This window comes from Oncorhynchus kisutch, linkage group LG14 (genome assembly GCF_002021735.2).
Source record: "Oncorhynchus kisutch isolate 150728-3 linkage group LG14, Okis_V2, whole genome shotgun sequence".
Classification (NCBI taxonomy): domain Eukaryota; kingdom Metazoa; phylum Chordata; class Actinopteri; order Salmoniformes; family Salmonidae; genus Oncorhynchus; species Oncorhynchus kisutch.
The window spans coordinates 78,586,166-78,605,690 of NC_034187.2; the positions used below are offsets into that span (position 1 = coordinate 78,586,166).

Below are 19,525 nucleotides of genomic sequence, written 5' to 3' on the forward strand. Positions count from 1 at the left end.
TGTCTGGGGGTGCAGGGGGGCAACAGTACCACACCAGTCTGTCCCAGCACAGGCTCATCCCCGTCAGTGGGGCCGGGGCCACCAGCCTGGAGGCTGGCCATACTGCCCATGTAGCCACCACAAGTCAACCACAGCCCTTCCCTGCCACACTCTCCCACGCCTACGTCGCCACCACCACCACCACCACTAACCCCAGAGAGGAGCATCTATTTGAGGTCCCGGCCCCCTACCCTCCTCTGTCCTACCCTGCTGGGGCTGGGGGGAGCATGGTCCAGGCCCAGCTACACCTCCCGGTGGTCCCAACCCCCCAGGCCCCCTCCTCGGCCCCCTCGGGCTCCTCGCTGCCCGCCTACTTTATCAAGGGCTCCATCATCCAGCTGGCGGACGGGGAGCTGAAGCATGTGGAGGACCTGAAGACGGAGGACTTCATCCAGAGCGCTGAGATCAGCAGCGAGCTGAAGATAGACTCGTCCACCGTAGAACGCATCGACGACAGCCACACACCCAACTTTGCCATCGTACAGTTCTCCGTGGGTGAACACCGCGCTCAGGTAAGAGAACGCTTTTGTTTATATAACTTCATGAATATCAAAACAAACGCTAAATCATGTTTGTGCATCAATATAACATTGATATTCACAAGTGGGCAGAGGTGCTAACCAGGGCCTGCGCACGTCAATCGATTATTGAATAACTCCCTGTGTGTTTTATACTAGAGACTTACTGTGGCTGCAACTCAAGCCTCTCTTTCCACCGATATAAAGCCTGCACCCGGGGCTTGTGAAGGCGGTGTTTGTCAACACAGGAGAGGATCCGGACAAGAAATGTGTCATAAAATCAAATCATCTGTAAAACCCAAACTGTTTGAGCGACAAACTAATAAGCATTGAAAGGGGAGACTCACGCAAACAACACAAAGGTGTCAGTAATTTTGCTCTATGACCCATACAAGTTTCAGAGGAGTCATCGCCTTTTTTTTGGGGGGGGGGGGTACCATACCTCAAACTGTTTTTAAATACAATAGATTCAGTTCCAAAAGCCCTGGGCCCAACTCATTGGAATGTCCCCACCCCACGGGCCCAAATATAGGATGGTATCTGTGATTGGGCATTGCATACTGTTGGCCTATCATATGGACTGGAATTAGGCACCTCTTTACCATGAATCTGGGAGAGAACAGGCCATGGTGATGGTTCAGTGATGTGTTCAGGACAAAGGTTGAATGGTTTAGTCTACTGGAATAGATGAAGGGGGCTGTCAGCTGAGACAGACATTCACATACAAATATTTTAGATCTCCCCTCTTTATGAATTTTTCACAATGAATGAATTACATTTCATTTTCGTGTCAAATCACCAATTGCTAACCCATCTCATATGGGATTACTTGACGCATAAACGTGTATTATTTGTATGTATTTGCATCTCTGTCATATGAAACCGCTGGCATGTGTGGTGCGCATTAGACTGGTGTTTTCCCGCTACTTGCATTCTGGGACGCGTGTGTTACCATGTAGCCATTGCTGCGCTTATAATGTGAGCAAATATTTGATCAACATTCTAAACGTTCTGATCTGTTCCATCAGCCTCTTTGTGTTTACAGGCTATTTTAGACCGCAAGTCCCACTGGGCGTCAGTTGTGGGCTACGCGCAGGATATTTTAGACAGCAAGTCCACTGGGCGTCAGTTGTAGGCTACGCGCAGGATATTTTAGACCGCAAGTCCCACTGGGCGTCAGTTGTAGGCTACGCGCAGGATATTTTAGACAGCAAGTCCACTGGGCGTCAGTTGTAGGCTACATGCAGGATATTTTAGACAGCAAGTCCCACTGGGTGTCAGTTGTAGGCTACATGCAGGATATTTTAGACAGCAAGTCCCACTGGGTGTCAGTTGTAGGCTACATGCAGGATATTTTAGACAGCAAGTCCCACTGGGTGTCAGTTGTAGGCTACATGCAGGCTATTGAGCTTCTTGTGTGAATTCTTATATGATGATAATAAATGGACATATATTTTAGGGGGTGGATGTATTTTTCATTAGGGAAATGATTAAATGTTCAGGGCATGCAATGGGCATAATAAAGTGTTTAGTCACTGACCCCGGCACACATTATGCCAGAGTCCGCATTGGTTGGAATCCGTGTTTACCCCCTCGCCCTGTCTTTCTAACACTGATCTCGCTCTTAAATAAAACCTTCAAACAAATGACAAAGGTTTTTAAAAATACTGTTAATAAGAGGCTTGTTTAATATAATGCTTGTAATATAATGATACAGTATAATGACCGTAGAGGCTAGGCTGTTATGCCGTTTAGCAGTGGGAGGACATTAACACGGGTGCAGAAAAGTGCCAGATTCTTCAATGATAATGACCAAATCATTGTCTCGTGATTAAAGAGACCAGGTTGGCCCGAAACGAGTGGGAATGGGGAATTCAACTGTTAAACAAGCTGCTCAAAAAGCTGTCAATCAACTGATGGCCCAAATCAGCTCATCAACTCAGCCAGGGGAACACAAACAGTAGCCTATGACAGGTTTCCACACCTTTCATTATGTGCCAATAGACAGGCTAACGGGCAGGCCTACAGAATGTAGCCTGTTGGAATATCATCAGATAACACGGGGTTCACCCGCACAGCTGATCTCCATAGCAACCATTATTGGTCCCACTAATAGCCACACCTTAGTCTCACCTGCAACCAAATTCTTACAAGATGTGTTCGTTCTCTGATTGGTATTGTCATGGGAACAACTTAGTCCTTTTTCAACAGGTATCTTCTTCACAAGCATTCAGTACAATTGAAATAATGTATTTTATTGTTTACCAAAGCAAATCTACTGTGGCAATTAACCCGACACTTTGTATAAATGGAAAATAATGTATTATTTTTTATTATTAGATCCCCATTTTTGTAATCCATGAAATACAACTATATATGAAATTGTCTGTTATACCTGGACTGTCCATATTGTAAATGTGCCATTCATGTGCCATTTGCACTCAATTCTGTAGTCTGCCTCACTATTCTCAATTCTGTAGTCTGCCTCACTATTCTCAATTCTGTAGTCTGCCTCACTATTCTCAATTCTGTAGTCTGCCTCACTATTCTCAATTCTGTAGTCTGCCTCACTATTCTCAATTCTGTAGTCTGCCTCACTATTCTCAATTCTGTAGTCTGCCTCACTATTCTCAATTCTGTAGTCTGCCTCACTATTCTCAATTCTGTAGTCTGCCTCACTATTCTCAATTCTGTAGTCTGCCTCACTATTCTCAATTCTGTAGTCTGCCTCACTATTCTCAATTCTGTAGTCTGCCTCACTATTCTCAATTCTGTAGTCTGCCTCACTATTCTCAATTCTGTAGTCTGCCTCACTATTCTCAATTCTGTAGTCTGCCTCACTATTCTCAATTCTGTAGTCTGCCTCACTATTCTCAATTCTGTAGTCTGCCTCACTATTCTCAATTCTGTAGTCTGCCTCACTATTCTCAATTCTGTAGTCTGCCTCACTATTCTCAATTCTGTAGTCTGCCTCACTATTCTCAATGTAGTTCAATTCTGTTTTGATAGGTGACAGTAGGCTATAGTTTAGGTGTTGTCTCCTATATGATTAGTTTTGATAGGCTATAGTTTAGGTGTTGTCTCCTATATGATTAGTTTTGATAGGCTATAGTTTAGGTGTAGTCTCCTATATGATTAGTTTTGATAGGCTATAGTTTAGGTGTTGTCTCCTATATGATTTGTTTTGATAGGCTATAGTTTAGGTGTAGTCTCCTATATGATTAGTTTTGATAGGCTATAGTTTAGGTGTTGTCTCCTATATGATTAGTTTTGATAGGCTATAGTTTAGGTGTAGTCTCCTATATGATTAGTTTTGATAGGCTATAGTTTAGGTGTTGTCTCCTATATGATTAGTTTTTGATAGGCTATAGTTTAGGTGTAGTCTCCTATATGATTAGTTTTGATAGGTGACAGTAGGCTATAGTTTAGGTGTTGTCTCCTATATGATTAGTTTTGATAGGTGACAGTAGGCTATAGTTTAGGTGTTGTCTCCTATATGATTAGTTTTGATAGGTGACAGTAGGCTATAGTTTAGGTGTTGTCTCCTATATGATTAGTTTTGATAGGCTATAGTTTAGGTGTTGTCTCCTATATGATTAGTTTTGATAGGCTATAGTTTAGGTGTTGTCTCCTATGTGATTAGTTTTGATAGGCTATAGTTTAGGTGTTGTCTCCTATATGATTAGTTTTGATAGGCTATAGTTTAGGTGTTGTCTCCTATATTATTAGTTTTGATAGGTGACAGTAGGCTATAGTTTAGGTGTTGTCTCCTATATGATTAGTTTTGATAGGCTATAGTTTAGGTGTTGTCTCCTATATGATTAGTTTTGATAGGCTATAGTTTAGGTGTTGTCTCCTATATGATTAGTTTTGATAGGTGACAGTAGGCTATAGTTTAGGTGTTGTCTCCTATATGATTAGTTTTGATAGGCTATAGTTTAGGTGTTGTCTCCTATATGATTAGTTTTGATAGGCTATAGTTTAGGTGTTGTCTCCTATATGATTAGTTTTGATAGGCTATAGTTTAGGTGTTGTCTCCTATATGATTAGTTTTGATAGGTGACAGTAGGCTATAGTTTAGGTGTTGTCTCCTATATGATTAGTTTTGATAGGCTATAGTTTAGGTGTTGTCTCCTATATGATTAATTTTGATAGGCTATAGTTTAGGTGTTGTCTCCTATATGATTAGTTTTGATAGGTGACAGTAGGCTATAGTTTAGGTGTTGTCTCCTATATGATTAGTTTTGATAGGTGACAGTAGGCTATAGTTTAGGTGTTGTCTCCTATATGATTAGTTTTGATAGGTGACAGTAGGCTATAGTTTAGGTGTTGTCTCCTATATGATTAGTTTTGATAGGTGACAGTAGGCTATAGTTTAGGTGTTGTCTCCTATATGATTAGTTTTGATATGCTATAGTTTAGGTGTTGTCTCCTATATGATTAGTTTTGATAGGCTATAGTTTAGGAGTTGTCTCCTATATGATTAGTTTTGATAGGCTATAGTTTAGGTGTAGTCTCCTATATGATTAGTTTTGATAGGCTATAGTTTAGGTGTTGTCTCCTATATGATTAGTTTTGATAGGCTATAGTTTAGGTGTAGTCTCCTATATGATTAGTTTTGATAGGTGACAGTAGGCTATAGTTTAGGTGTTGTCTCCTATATGATTAGTTTTGATAGGTGACAGTAGGCTATAGTTTAGGTGTTGTCTCCTATATGATTAGTTTTGATAGGTGACAGTAGGCTATAGTTTAGGTGTTGTCTCCTATATGATTAGTTTTGATAGGCTATAGTTTAGGTGTTGTCTCCTATATGATTAGTTTTGATAGGCTATAGTTTAGGTGTAGTCTCCTATGTGATTAGTTTTGATAGGCTATAGTTTAGGTGTTGTCTCCTATATGATTAGTTTTGATAGGCTATAGTTTAGGTGTTGTCTCCTATATGATTAGTTTTGATAGGTGACAGTAGGCTATAGTTTAGGTGTTGTCTCCTATATGATTAGTTTTGATAGGCTATAGTTTAGGTGTTGTCTCCTATATGATTAGTTTTGATAGGCTATAGTTTAGGTGTTGTCTCCTATATGATTAGTTTTGATAGGTGACAGTAGGCTATAGTTTAGGTGTTGTCTCCTATATGATTAGTTTTGATAGGCTATAGTTTAGGTGTTGTCTCCTATATGATTAGTTTTGATAGGCTATAGTTTAGGTGTTGTCTCCTATATGATTAGTTTTGCTAGGTGACAGTAGGCTATAGTTTAGGTGTTGTCTCCTATATGATTAGTTTTGATAGGTGACAGTAGGCTATAGTTTAGGTGTTGTCTCCTATATGATTAGTTTTGATAGGTGACAGTAGGCTATAGTTTAGGTGTTGTCTCCTATATGATTAGTTTTGATAGGTGACAGTAGGCTATAGTTTAGGTGTTGTCTCCTATATGATTAGTTTTGATAGGCTATAGTTTAGGTGTAGTCTCCTATATGATTAGTTTTGATAGGCTATAGTTTAGGTGTAGTCTCCTATATGATTAGTTTTGATAGGCTATAGTTTAGGTGTTGTCTCCTATATGATTAATTTTGATAGGCTATAGTTTAGGTGTTGTCTCCTATATATGATTAGTTTTGATAGGTGACAGTAGGCTATAGTTTAGGTGTTGTCTCCTATATGATTAGTTTTGATAGGCTATAGTTTAGGTGTTGTCTCCTATATGATTAGTTTTGATAGGTGACAGTAGGCTATAGTTTAGGTGTTGTCTCCTATATGATTAGTTTTGATAGGCTATAGTTTAGGTGTTGTCTCCTATATGATTAGTTTTGATAGGCTATAGTTTAGGTGTTGTCTCCTATATGATTAGTTTTGATAGGCTATAGTTTAGGTGTTGTCTCCTATATGATTAGTTTTGATAGGCTATAGTTTAGGTGTAGTCTCCTATATGATTAGTTTTGATAGGCTATAGTTTAGGTGTTGTCTCCTATATGATTAGTTTTGATAGGTGACAGTAGGCTATAGTTTAGGTGTTGTCTCCTATATGATTAGTTTTGATAGGCTATAGTTTAGGTGTTGTCTCCTATATGATTAGTTTTGATAGGCTATAGTTTAGGTGTTGTCTCCTATATGATTAGTTTTGATAGGCTATAGTTTAGGTGTTGTCTCCTATATGATTAGTTTTGATAGGCTATAGTTTAGGTGTTGTCTCCTATATGATTAGTTTTGATAGGCTATAGTTTAGGTGTTGTCTCCTATATGATTAGTTTTGATAGGCTATAGTTTAGGTGTAGTCTCCTATATGATTAGTTTTGATAGGCTATAGTTTAGGTGTTGTCTCCTATATGATTCGTTTTGATAGGCTATAGTTTAGGTGTTGTCTCCTATATGATTAGTTTTGATAGGCTATAGTTTAGGTGTTGTCTCCTATATATGATTAGTTTTGATAGGTGACAGTAGGCTATAGTTTAGGTGTTGTCTCCTATATGATTAGTTTTGATAGGCTATAGTTTAGGTGTTGTCTCCTATATGATTAGTTTTGATAGGCTATAGTTTAGGTGTTGTCTCCTATATGATTAGTTTTGATAGGCTATAGTTTAGGTGTTGTCTCCTATATGATTAGTTTTGATAGGCTATAGTTTAGGTGTTGTCTCCTATATGATTAGTTTTGATAGGCTATAGTTTAGGTGTAGTCTCCTATATGATTAGTTTTGATAGGCTATAGTTTAGGTGTTGTCTCCTATATGATTAGTTTTGATAGGCTATAGTTTAGGTGTTGTCTCCTATATGATTAGTTTTGATAGGCTATAGTTTAGGTGTAGTCTCCTATATGATTAGTTTTGATAGGCTATAGTTTAGGTGTTGTCTCCTATATGATTAGTTTTGATAGGCTATAGTTTAGGTGTTGTCTCCTATATGATTAGTTTTGATAGGCTATAGTTTAGGTGTTGTCTCCTATATATGATTAGTTTTGATAGGTGACAGTAGGCTATAGTTTAGGTGTTGTCTCCTATATGATTAGTTTTGATAGGCTATAGTTTAGGTGTTGTCTCCTATGTGATTAGTTTTGATAGGCTATAGTTTAGGTGTTGTCTCCTATATGATTAGTTTTGATAGGCTATAGTTTAGGTGTTGTCTCCTATATGATTAGTTTTGATAGGCTATAGTTTAGGTGTTGTCTCCTATATGATTAGTTTTGATAGGCTATAGTTTAGGTGTAGTCTCCTATATGATTCGTTTTGATAGGCTATAGTTTAGGTGTTGTCTCCTATATGATTCGTTTTGATAGGCTATAGTTTAGGTGTTGTCTCCTATATGATTAGTTTTGATAGGCTATAGTTTAGGTGTTGTCTCCTATATGATTAGTTTTGATAGGCTATAGTTTAGGTGTTGTCTCCTATATGATTAGTTTTGATAGGCTATAGTTTAGGTGTTGTCTCCTATATGATTAGTTTTGATAGGTGACAGTAGGCTATAGTTTAGGTGTTGTCTCCTATATGATTAGTTTTGATAGGCTATAGTTTAGGTGTTGTCTCCTATATGATTAGTTTTGATAGGCTATAGTTTAGGTGTTGTCTCCTATATGATTAGTTTTGCTAGGTGACAGTAGGCTATAGTTTAGGTGTTGTCTCCTATATGATTAGTTTTGATAGGTGACAGTAGGCTATAGTTTAGGTGTTGTCTCCTATATGATTAGTTTTGATAGGTGACAGTAGGCTATAGTTTAGGTGTTGTCTCCTATATGACTAGTTTTGATAGGTGACAGTAGGCTATAGTTTAGGTGTTGTCTCCTATATGATTAGTTTTGATAGGCTATAGTTTAGGTGTAGTCTCCTATATGATTAGTTTTGATAGGCTATAGTTTAGGTGTAGTCTCCTATATGATTAGTTTTGATAGGCTATAGTTTAGGTGTTGTCTCCTATATGATTAATTTTGATAGGCTATAGTTTAGGTGTTGTCTCCTATATATGATTAGTTTTGATAGGTGACAGTAGGCTATAGTTTAGGTGTTGTCTCCTATATGATTAGTTTTGATAGGCTATAGTTTAGGTGTTGTCTCCTATATGATTAGTTTTGATAGGTGACAGTAGGCTATAGTTTAGGTGTTGTCTCCTATATGATTAGTTTTGATAGGCTATAGTTTAGGTGTTGTCTCCTATATGATTAGTTTTGATAGGCTATAGTTTAGGTGTTGTCTCCTATATGATTAGTTTTGATAGGCTATAGTTTAGGTGTTGTCTCCTATATGATTAGTTTTGATAGGCTATAGTTTAGGTGTAGTCTCCTATATGATTAGTTTTGATAGGCTATAGTTTAGGTGTTGTCTCCTATATGATTAGTTTTGATAGGTGACAGTAGGCTATAGTTTAGGTGTTGTCTCCTATATGATTAGTTTTGATAGGCTATAGTTTAGGTGTTGTCTCCTATATGATTAGTTTTGATAGGCTATAGTTTAGGTGTTGTCTCCTATATGATTAGTTTTGATAGGCTATAGTTTAGGTGTTGTCTCCTATATGATTAGTTTTGATAGGCTATAGTTTAGGTGTTGTCTCCTATATGATTAGTTTTGATAGGCTATAGTTTAGGTGTTGTCTCCTATATGATTAGTTTTGATAGGCTATAGTTTAGGTGTAGTCTCCTATATGATTAGTTTTGATAGGCTATAGTTTAGGTGTTGTCTCCTATATGATTCGTTTTGATAGGCTATAGTTTAGGTGTTGTCTCCTATATGATTAGTTTTGATAGGCTATAGTTTAGGTGTTGTCTCCTATATATGATTAGTTTTGATAGGTGACAGTAGGCTATAGTTTAGGTGTTGTCTCCTATATGATTAGTTTTGATAGGCTATAGTTTAGGTGTTGTCTCCTATATGATTAGTTTTGATAGGCTATAGTTTAGGTGTTGTCTCCTATATGATTAGTTTTGATAGGCTATAGTTTAGGTGTTGTCTCCTATATGATTAGTTTTGATAGGCTATAGTTTAGGTGTTGTCTCCTATATGATTAGTTTTGATAGGCTATAGTTTAGGTGTAGTCTCCTATATGATTAGTTTTGATAGGCTATAGTTTAGGTGTTGTCTCCTATATGATTAGTTTTGATAGGCTATAGTTTAGGTGTTGTCTCCTATATGATTAGTTTTGATAGGCTATAGTTTAGGTGTAGTCTCCTATATGATTAGTTTTGATAGGCTATAGTTTAGGTGTTGTCTCCTATATGATTAGTTTTGATAGGCTATAGTTTAGGTGTTGTCTCCTATATGATTAGTTTTGATAGGCTATAGTTTAGGTGTTGTCTCCTATATATGATTAGTTTTGATAGGTGACAGTAGGCTATAGTTTAGGTGTTGTCTCCTATATGATTAGTTTTGATAGGCTATAGTTTAGGTGTTGTCTCCTATGTGATTAGTTTTGATAGGCTATAGTTTAGGTGTTGTCTCCTATATGATTAGTTTTGATAGGCTATAGTTTAGGTGTTGTCTCCTATATGATTAGTTTTGATAGGCTATAGTTTAGGTGTTGTCTCCTATATGATTAGTTTTGATAGGCTATAGTTTAGGTGTAGTCTCCTATATGATTCGTTTTGATAGGCTATAGTTTAGGTGTTGTCTCCTATATGATTCGTTTTGATAGGCTATAGTTTAGGTGTTGTCTCCTATATGATTAGTTTTGATAGGCTATAGTTTAGGTGTTGTCTCCTATATGATTAGTTTTGATAGGCTATAGTTTAGGTGTTGTCTCCTATATGATTAGTTTTGATAGGCTATAGTTTAGGTGTAGTCTCCTATATGATTAGTTTTGATAGGCTATAGTTTAGGTGTTGTCTCCTATATGATTAGTTTTGATAGGCTATAGTTTAGGTGTAGTCTCCTATATGATTAGTTTTGATAGGCTATAGTTTAGGTGTAGTCTCCTATATGATTAGTTTTGATAGGCTATAGTTTAGGTGTAGTCTCCTATATGATTAGTTTTGATAGGCTATAGTTTAGGTGTTGTCTCCTATATGATTAGTTTTGATAGGCTATAGTTTAGGTGTTGTCTCCTATATGATTAGTTTTGATAGGCTATAGTTTAGGTGTTGTCTCCTATATGATTAGTTTTGATAGGCTATAGTTTAGGTGTTGTCTCCTATATGATTAGTTTTGATAGGCTATAGTTTAGGTGTAGTCTCCTATATGATTAGTTTTGATAGGCTATAGTTTAGGTGTTGTCTCCTATATGATTAGTTTTGATAGGCTATAGTTTAGGTGTTGTCTCCTATATGATTAGTTTTGATAGGCTATAGTTTAGGTGTTGTCTCCTATATATGATTAGTTTTGATAGGTGACAGTAGGCTATAGTTTAGGTGTTGTCTCCTATATGATTAGTTTTGATAGGCTATAGTTTAGGTGTTGTCTCATATATATGATTAGTTTTGATAGGTGACAGTAGGCTATAGTTTAGGTGTTGTCTCCTATATGATTAGTTTTGATAGGCTATAGTTTAGGTGTTGTCTCCTATATGATTAGTTTTGATAGGCTATAGTTTAGGTGTTGTCTCCTATATGATTAGTTTTGATAGGCTATAGTTTAGGTGTTGTCTCCTATATGATTAGTTTTGATAGGCTATAGTTTAGGTGTAGTCTCCTATATGATTAGTTTTGATAGGCTATAGTTTAGGTGTTGTCTCCTATATGATTAGTTTTGATAGGTGACAGTAGGCTATAGTTTAGGTGTTGTCTCCTATATGATTAGTTTTGATAGGCTATAGTTTAGGTGTTGTCTCCTATATGATTAGTTTTGATAGGCTATAGTTTAGGTGTTGTCTCCTATATGATTAGTTTTGATAGGCTATAGTTTAGGTGTTGTCTCCTATATGATTAGTTTTGATAGGCTATAGTTTAGGTGTTGTCTCCTATATGATTAGTTTTGATAGGCTATAGTTTAGGTGTTGTCTCCTATATGATTAGTTTTGATAGGCTATAGTTTAGGTGTAGTCTCCTATATGATTAGTTTTGATAGGCTATAGTTTAGGTGTTGTCTCCTATATGATTCGTTTTGATAGGCTATAGTTTAGGTGTTGTCTCCTATATGATTAGTTTTGATAGGCTATAGTTTAGGTGTTGTCTCCTATATATGATTAGTTTTGATAGGTGACAGTAGGCTATAGTTTAGGTGTTGTCTCCTATATGATTAGTTTTGATAGGCTATAGTTTAGGTGTTGTCTCCTATATGATTAGTTTTGATAGGCTATAGTTTAGGTGTTGTCTCCTATATGATTAGTTTTGATAGGCTATAGTTTAGGTGTTGTCTCCTATATATGATTAGTTTTGATAGGTGACAGTAGGCTATAGTTTAGGTGTTGTCTCCTATATGATTAGTTTTGATAGGCTATAGTTTAGGTGTTGTCTCCTATGTGATTAGTTTTGATAGGCTATAGTTTAGGTGTTGTCTCCTATATGATTAGTTTTGATAGGCTATAGTTTAGGTGTTGTCTCCTATATGATTAGTTTTGATAGGCTATAGTTTAGGTGTAGTCTCCTATATGATTAGTTTTGATAGGCTATAGTTTAGGTGTAGTCTCCTATATGATTAGTTTTGATAGGCTATAGTTTAGGTGTTGTCTCCTATATGATTAGTTTTGATAGGCTATAGTTTAGGTGTTGTCTCCTATATGATTAGTTTTGATAGGCTATAGTTTAGGTGTTGTCTCCTATATATGATTAGTTTTGATAGGTGACAGTAGGCTATAGTTTAGGTGTTGTCTCCTATATGATTAGTTTTGATAGGCTATAGTTTAGGTGTTGTCTCATATATATGATTAGTTTTGATAGGTGACAGTAGGCTATAGTTTAGGTGTTGTCTCCTATATGATTAGTTTTGATAGGTGACAGTAGGCTATAGTTTAGGTGTTGTCTCCTATATGATTAGTTTTGATAGGCTATAGTTTAGGTGTTGTCTCCTATATGATTAGTTTTGATAGGTGACAGTAGGCTATAGTTTAGGTGTTGTCTCCTATATGATTAGTTTTGATAGGCTATAGTTTAGGTGTTGTCTCCTATATGATTAGTTTTGATAGGCTATAGTTTAGGTGTTGTCTCCTATATGATTAGTTTTGATAGGCTATAGTTTAGGTGTTGTCTCCTATATGATTAGTTTTGATAGGCTATAGTTTAGGTGTAGTCTCCTATATGATTAGTTTTGATAGGCTATAGTTTAGGTGTTGTCTCCTATATGATTAGTTTTGATAGGTGACAGTAGGCTATAGTTTAGGTGTTGTCTCCTATATGATTAGTTTTGATAGGCTATAGTTTAGGTGTTGTCTCCTATATGATTAGTTTTGATAGGCTATAGTTTAGGTGTTGTCTCCTATGTGATTAGTTTTGATAGGCTATAGTTTAGGTGTTGTCTCCTATATGATTAGTTTTGATAGGCTATAGTTTAGGTGTTGTCTCCTATATGATTGTTTTGATAGGCTATAGTTTAGGTGTTGTCTCCTATATGATTAGTTTTGATAGGCTATAGTTTAGGTGTTGTCTCCTATATGATTAGTTTTGATAGGCTATAGTTTAGGTGTAGTCTCCTATATGATTAGTTTTGATAGGCTATAGTTTAGGTGTTGTCTCCTATATGATTAGTTTTGATAGGCTATAGTTTAGGTGTAGTCTCCTATATGATTAGTTTTGATAGGCTATAGTTTAGGTGTTGTCTCCTATATGATTAGTTTTGATAGGCTATAGTTTAGGTGTTGTCTCCTATATGATTAGTTTTGATAGGCTATAGTTTAGGTGTTGTCTCCTATATGATTAGTTTTGATAGGCTATAGTTTAGGTGTAGTCTCCTATATGATTAGTTTTGATAGGCTATAGTTTAGGTGTAGTCTCCTATATGATTAGTTTTGATAGGTGACAGTAGGCTATAGTTTAGGTGTTGTCTCCTATATGATTAGTTTTGATAGGCTATAGTTTAGGTGTAGTCTCCTATATGATTAGTTTTGATAGGCTATAGTTTAGGTGTAGTCTCCTATATGATTAGTTTTGATAGGCTATAGTTTAGGTGTTGTCTCCTATATGATTAGTTTTGATAGGCTATAGTTTAGGTGTTGTCTCCTATATGATTAGTTTTGATAGGCTATAGTTTAGGTGTTGTCTCCTATGTGATTAGTTTTGATAGGCTATAGTTTAGGTGTTGTCTCCTATATGATTAGTTTTGATAGGCTATAGTTTAGGTGTTGTCTCCTATATGATTAGTTTTGATAGGCTATAGTTTAGGTGTTGTCTCCTATATGATTAGTTTTGATAGGCTATAGTTTAGGTGTAGTCTCCTATATGATTAGTTTTGATAGGCTATAGTTTAGGTGTAGTCTCCTATATGATTAGTTTTGATAGGCTATAGTTTAGGTGTTGTCTCCTATATGATTAGTTTTGATAGGCTATAGTTTAGGTGTTGTCTCCTATATGATTAGTTTTGATAGGCTATAGTTTAGGTGTTGTCTCCTATATGATTAGTTTTGATAGGCTATAGTTTAGGTGTTGTCTCCTATATGATTAGTTTTGATAGGTGACAGTAGGCTATAGTTTAGGTGTTGTCTCCTATATGATTAGTTTTGATAGGTGACAGTTTAGGTGTTGTCTCCTATATGATTAGTTTTGATAGGTGACAGTAGGCTATAGTTTAGGTGTTGTCTCCTATATGATTAGTTTTGATAGTTGACAGTTTAGGTGTTGTCTCCTATATGATTAGTTTTGATAGGTGACAGTAGGCTATAGTTTAGGTGTTGTCTCATATATATGATTAGTTTTGATAGGTGACAGTAGGCTATAGTTTAGGTGTTGTCTCATATATATGATTAGTTTTGATAGGTGACAGTAGGCTATAGTTTAGGTGTTGTCTCCTATATGATTAGTTTTGATAGGCTATAGTTTAGGTGTTGTCTCCTATATGATTAGTTTTGATAGGCTATAGTTTAGGTGTTGTCTCCTATATGATTAGTTTTGATAGGCTATAGTTTAGGTGTTGTCTCCTATATGATTAGTTTTGATAGGCTATAGTTTAGGTGTTGTCTCCTTTATGATTAGTTTTGATAGGCTATAGTTTAGGTGTTGTCTCCTATATGATTAGTTTTGATAGGCTATAGTTTAGGTGTTGTCTCCTATATGATTAGTTTTGATAGGCTATAGTTTAGGTGTTGTCTCCTATATGATTAGTTTTGATAGGTGACAGTAGGCTATAGTTTAGGTGTAGTCTCCTATATGATTAGTTTTGATAGGCTATAGTTTAGGTGTAGTCTCCTATATGATTAGTTTTGATAGGCTATAGTTTAGGTGTAGTCTCCTATATGATTGGTTTTGATGGTCTGTTTTCTCTCTCCATCTCTCCCTCCTCTCCTCTCAATCTCTTTTATTATCTCTCCCCCAGGTGAGTGTGGAGGTGCAGGTGGAGTATCCCTTCTTCGTATTCGGCCAGGGCTGGTCGTCGTGCTGCCCGGACCGGACCACTCAGCTGTTAGAACTACCCTGCACCAAGCTCTCAGTGGGGGACGTCTGCATCTCCCTCACCCTGAAGAACCTGAGGAACGGCTCCCTGAAGAAGACCCAGCAGACCCAGAACCAGGCCATGGAAATCACTACTAGCTGCAACATGGGCTCCATCCACGGGCCCCTCAAACCCTCCAGGTCTTCCCGGGGTGGAAGGGGGTCAGCCAGGCATGGGGAGCAAGAGAACGGGGTGGGTCATAGAGGCTCCAGTGGGGGAATGGTGGTTGAAGGTGTTCAGTTCGCCTCAGAGAATGGGGAACTGAGGTTCGGCGTCGGAGGGGGGGCCAACTTGAAAGGAGGCCAGCCTGGAGATTCAGAATCCAGTAGGGGCGCCGCCAAGCCGGCGAGCCGCAAGAGGAGGTGGTCGGCCCCCGAGGGCCGTCAGGTGGAGAGGAGCGAGGAGGTGCCCCAGTTGACTCTACCCAAACCTTCATTTATCACTCAGGGGGTAAAAATCAGCATCGAAGGCAGGTCAAATATAGGCAAATAGTGAAGGCAGGAGATTAAAACAAGACTGTTAATTCAAATAGGGGTTGGAGGAGAGATGGGAAAAAAGAAATGCCCTCATAGATGTTTTATTTTAACAAATTAGTTTTAGATTTTTTTCTTGTTTATATTTTCTATCCGGATTACTGTAGGCTAAATTTGACCCATGTTATCACCTTACATTAAGTCATTAAGTACATTGTAGTTGATGCGTTCGGCATTACGTAAACAAGCAAACGGTGCAATTGCTTTGGGATTTGTCAACGAATCTCTGGGCAAGGGGTTTTGTCAAGTATAGTACGTGTTTTATTGGTGGGTTTGTGGCATGCAAGAGCGCTGCTTGATACCTCTCTGGTCATTAGATGGCTGCAGGTGGACAACTGAATGAAATATGTAAGTTAGCTTTCCTATAGGGCCTAGGAGATGACTAAGCTGCCATAATGTAGACCGGTGAGTGATATCACTTCCTGGTAGAGGGCACTACTGACGAGAGTGTTCAGGATGTCTGGACGGAATCACTCTCCACGCCACCCGTTGCCGTGGTGGCAGACTGAGTTGATATGATGTCATCTATCCCGAGCGACTCAAGACGTCTTTAGATGAAACACAGTAGAAAAAAGGACTTTAACAAATTCAAACCCTCTTGAATAGAAGAGGAGGTATAATAACACCTTTATGTGTCTCTGTAGGAAGGTTAGAACTACACATCTAATCCTAAACAAGGGGTCACCAGATGCCTCGACACTCATCCACCTAGACCACTCAGCTAGGTGATGTCACCCAGCAGGGCCAGACCAGCCAGGTGAGGTCATCAGGCCGCGCCACTGGGCCACCATAAAAAGAGAACTCTTCCTTCCTTTGTTATGTTTGGGTGACAGTGGAGTCATTTTGTTATTATTCTTGAAATGTTCTGAGTTGATAATGATATATTTAAATGATTGTCTAAAACTTTGAGGTCAGGGGTCACATACTGTATGTATAATTTGATCCAGGGTGGTTAAGTCAAATGTTTATGTTATTCCTTTATACCCTACATACATTTACATTCACACTGAGTTGATGAACTATGGGATTATTCAGAGGAAGATGATGTTTACTTGGTGCAACCTTTTCCTTTACATTTTTATGGCAGAAAGAAAGAGCTTATTTCTCAAATGGTCCCCTATACCCTATATAGTGCACTTTTTTTTACTAAGGCTCCTATCCTTATGGGCCCTAGTCAAAAGTAGTGCACTGTATAGGGAATAGGGGCCATTTGGAACGCAGTCAGAGAGTCACTGTTGAGTGTTTAGAGAGAGACAGCATGTTGTCTTGAAGCACTTGCGTTTGCACACCTGTCACACTCACCAACTGATGATAACACAACTATTATTATTATTATTGTTGTTGTTATTGTTGGTCTCTCTTCATTAACACAGTACTGTATGTTTTTGTTATTTTACCTTGAGGAAGAAATAGAACTCTGTGACAGCGGGACTTTAGAACAGTGAAGGGGTCATGATGATGTCATAGAGGAATGATGATGTCATGGGGTCACCAAGTCACTTGACCTGACAGGGATGAATGTGACAGGTGATGAAGCGAGTGCCAGTTAGGAGAGGGAAAGAAAGTGAGAAAGGAAACAGAGGAATATAGAGGACGATATGAAAGCAGAAGAGTGTTTTTTTTTGTTAAGGCACTTTACTCCAATCAGAACATGCTCTTCAAATTATGGGTGTGGTCAAAAAAAAAGACACATAACTGCCTTTTCAAGGAAATCAAAAATGTCAATCAAGTCCAAAGGGAGAATGGACAAAGGATGAGAATAGGCAGGAACTATGTACAGGTATGTTGTGGACGAGACTGAGAGAGTTATAGATGTTCTGCACACAGGATTTTTGATGTGTGTCATATACATAAGGTATGTACGGGAAATATGCATGAATGTAGGTATGTGTAAGTACACACACACCAGAGGAGGCTGGTGGGGGTAGCTATAGGAGGACGTATTCATTGTAATGGCTGTTATGGTATAGATGGAACGGGGTCAAACACACTGTTTCCAGGTGTTTGATGTGTTTGGTACCATTGCATTGATTCCATTCCAGCCATTACAATGAGCCCATCCTCCTATAGCTCCTCTCACCAGCCTCCTCTGACACACACTCACACAAACACACACGGAATACAGTACCTGCACAGACAGGCACTCTCCTGAAGGTGAGGGAGGACTGTATGTATTTCATACTTGTTGATATAGAGAAGCCAATATATTTGAGTAGGAAACTAAGACGATAGTGATTCTCAGTGGTGTGTGTGTGTGTGTGTGTGTGTGTGTGTGTGTGTGTGTGTGTGTGTGTGTGTGTGTGTGTGTGTGTGTGTGTGTGTGTGTGTGTGTGTGTGTGTGTGTGTGTTTGCGTGCGTGCGTGCGTGCGTGCGTGCGTGTGTGTTTGTAAATGTGTATAGAAATATCATATAAGTTAATTTGATATATCCCATGTTAAATGTCCAGGGTTCCTGTTTTTGGAGTTCTACTTAAGAGAATCTTGCAATTTGCACATCTGGAGAGGTTGTCAGTTGGGTGACATGACTTTTTGGTTGTGTCTGAAATGGCGCCCTTTTCCCTACATAGTGCACTGACCAAAAGTAGTGCACTATATAGGGAATAGAATGCCATTTCAGATACACCTATGTTTTCAGCCAGGTTGCACACACAAACACACACACTCACACAAACACACAGTGAGCTGAAGCCATAGAGATAGGTAGAGGACTCGTCTTTGTATCTGTGCCATTATAGTGTCTGTGACAGCCTCAATGGAGTTGTCCATGCTATCTCCATTTTAAAGTAGTCAATTGTCATCTTCACTATTGGCTGGTCCCTCCTGATGACCCAGTTGGACATGACTCCAACAGGGTCACCAGCGGGGGATCATTCAATGAAGTTGGAAGTCCCACCCAGTTGACTACATTAAAATGTTGGAATCCCTCATTGGCGTTTCCCATGCTAATACGACCTTTTGGCCACTAGAGGCCTCTATCATTCTCTATGGCTGAAACCCCATTTTACTGAAATGTAGCAGTTACTTAAGAAGTGCTCTCCCTGCTGATTGGCTCTGACAATCTTAACTCTGCTCCTCAGTGGACAACCACACTGTCAATCACATCTGTGGCACGTCCAAGTCCCACCCACTTGTTGGGGGTTTGGTTGAGAGACAGTGTGGAGGTATGTCGGTCGGTCTTGGAGCCGGGGGCGGGGCCACCAGCATGTACACCTGTTGAGCTCTCTGATTGAACTAGATTTTCAGGTGTGTTTAGGTGGTAGAAGATATGGCAGAGTAGGAGAAGTATGTAGAAGTTGCTTCTAGCCACTGGTGTAGGTTCAGATCCCCCTAAAGGTTCGTGTTAGGTGTGGGTGTAGGGGAATCTGATCCTAGATCTGTGGTTAAGAGGAACTCCTACCTGGAGGGCGGGTGCGGGTGATGGACAGATGGATGGATGGTGGTGGCGGTGGTGGGGAGTGAGTAGACACCCTGTATAAGATTTGAAAATGCATTATTGTTTTTAATAAAACAGGGTTTCTCAGATCAACACCACGGCAGTGCATCTTCATTTTTTCTTTTATAACATTCTTTGACTATGTCGTCTAGAGCTAGTTTCTCTCTCTGTGTGTGTGTGTGTGTGTGTGTGTGTGTGTGTGTGTGTGTGTGCGTGTGTGCGTGCGTGCTTGTGTGTGTGTTTCTGAGTATGTGTGAGTCTTTTTGTAAGGACAGGATGGATATAATGTTTGTTTTTTGCTTCCAGAGCTTCACCTTGGTAAAATAGCAGATCTTTAAACCATTACATATATGGCTTTGCATTCCTACATATTGAACCAAAATGAGACCCTAGTTAAGTCTTGTTCTAACTGACTAACCCCTACCTAAATGGGACAATTCAGTAAAACAACGACACACACTTACACCCCTCACCAATCAAACCCTTTCAGGTAAAGTTTTCTAGTGCAAATGTAAA

The 19,525-nt window shown here is 38.3% G+C and overlaps 1 protein-coding gene across 2 annotated transcripts in view; it reads left to right on the forward strand.

Moving 5' to 3' along the window:
• The window catches only part of LOC109886817 (ataxin-1), a 193,464-nt gene extending 174,360 nt beyond the window's left edge, over positions 1-19,104 (forward strand). For both annotated transcript variants that reach the window (XM_031789003.1, XM_031789004.1), the window contains 2 exons: positions 1-551; positions 14,928-19,104. The exon at positions 1-551 is cut by the window's left edge and continues 1,964 nt beyond it. In XM_031789003.1, the coding sequence (XP_031644863.1) occupies positions 1-551; positions 14,928-15,536 (1,160 nt within the window). In that variant the 3' untranslated portion in view covers positions 15,537-19,104. The remainder of the gene's footprint in view (positions 552-14,927) is intronic.
• Positions 19,105-19,525: the final 421 nt, after the last annotated feature.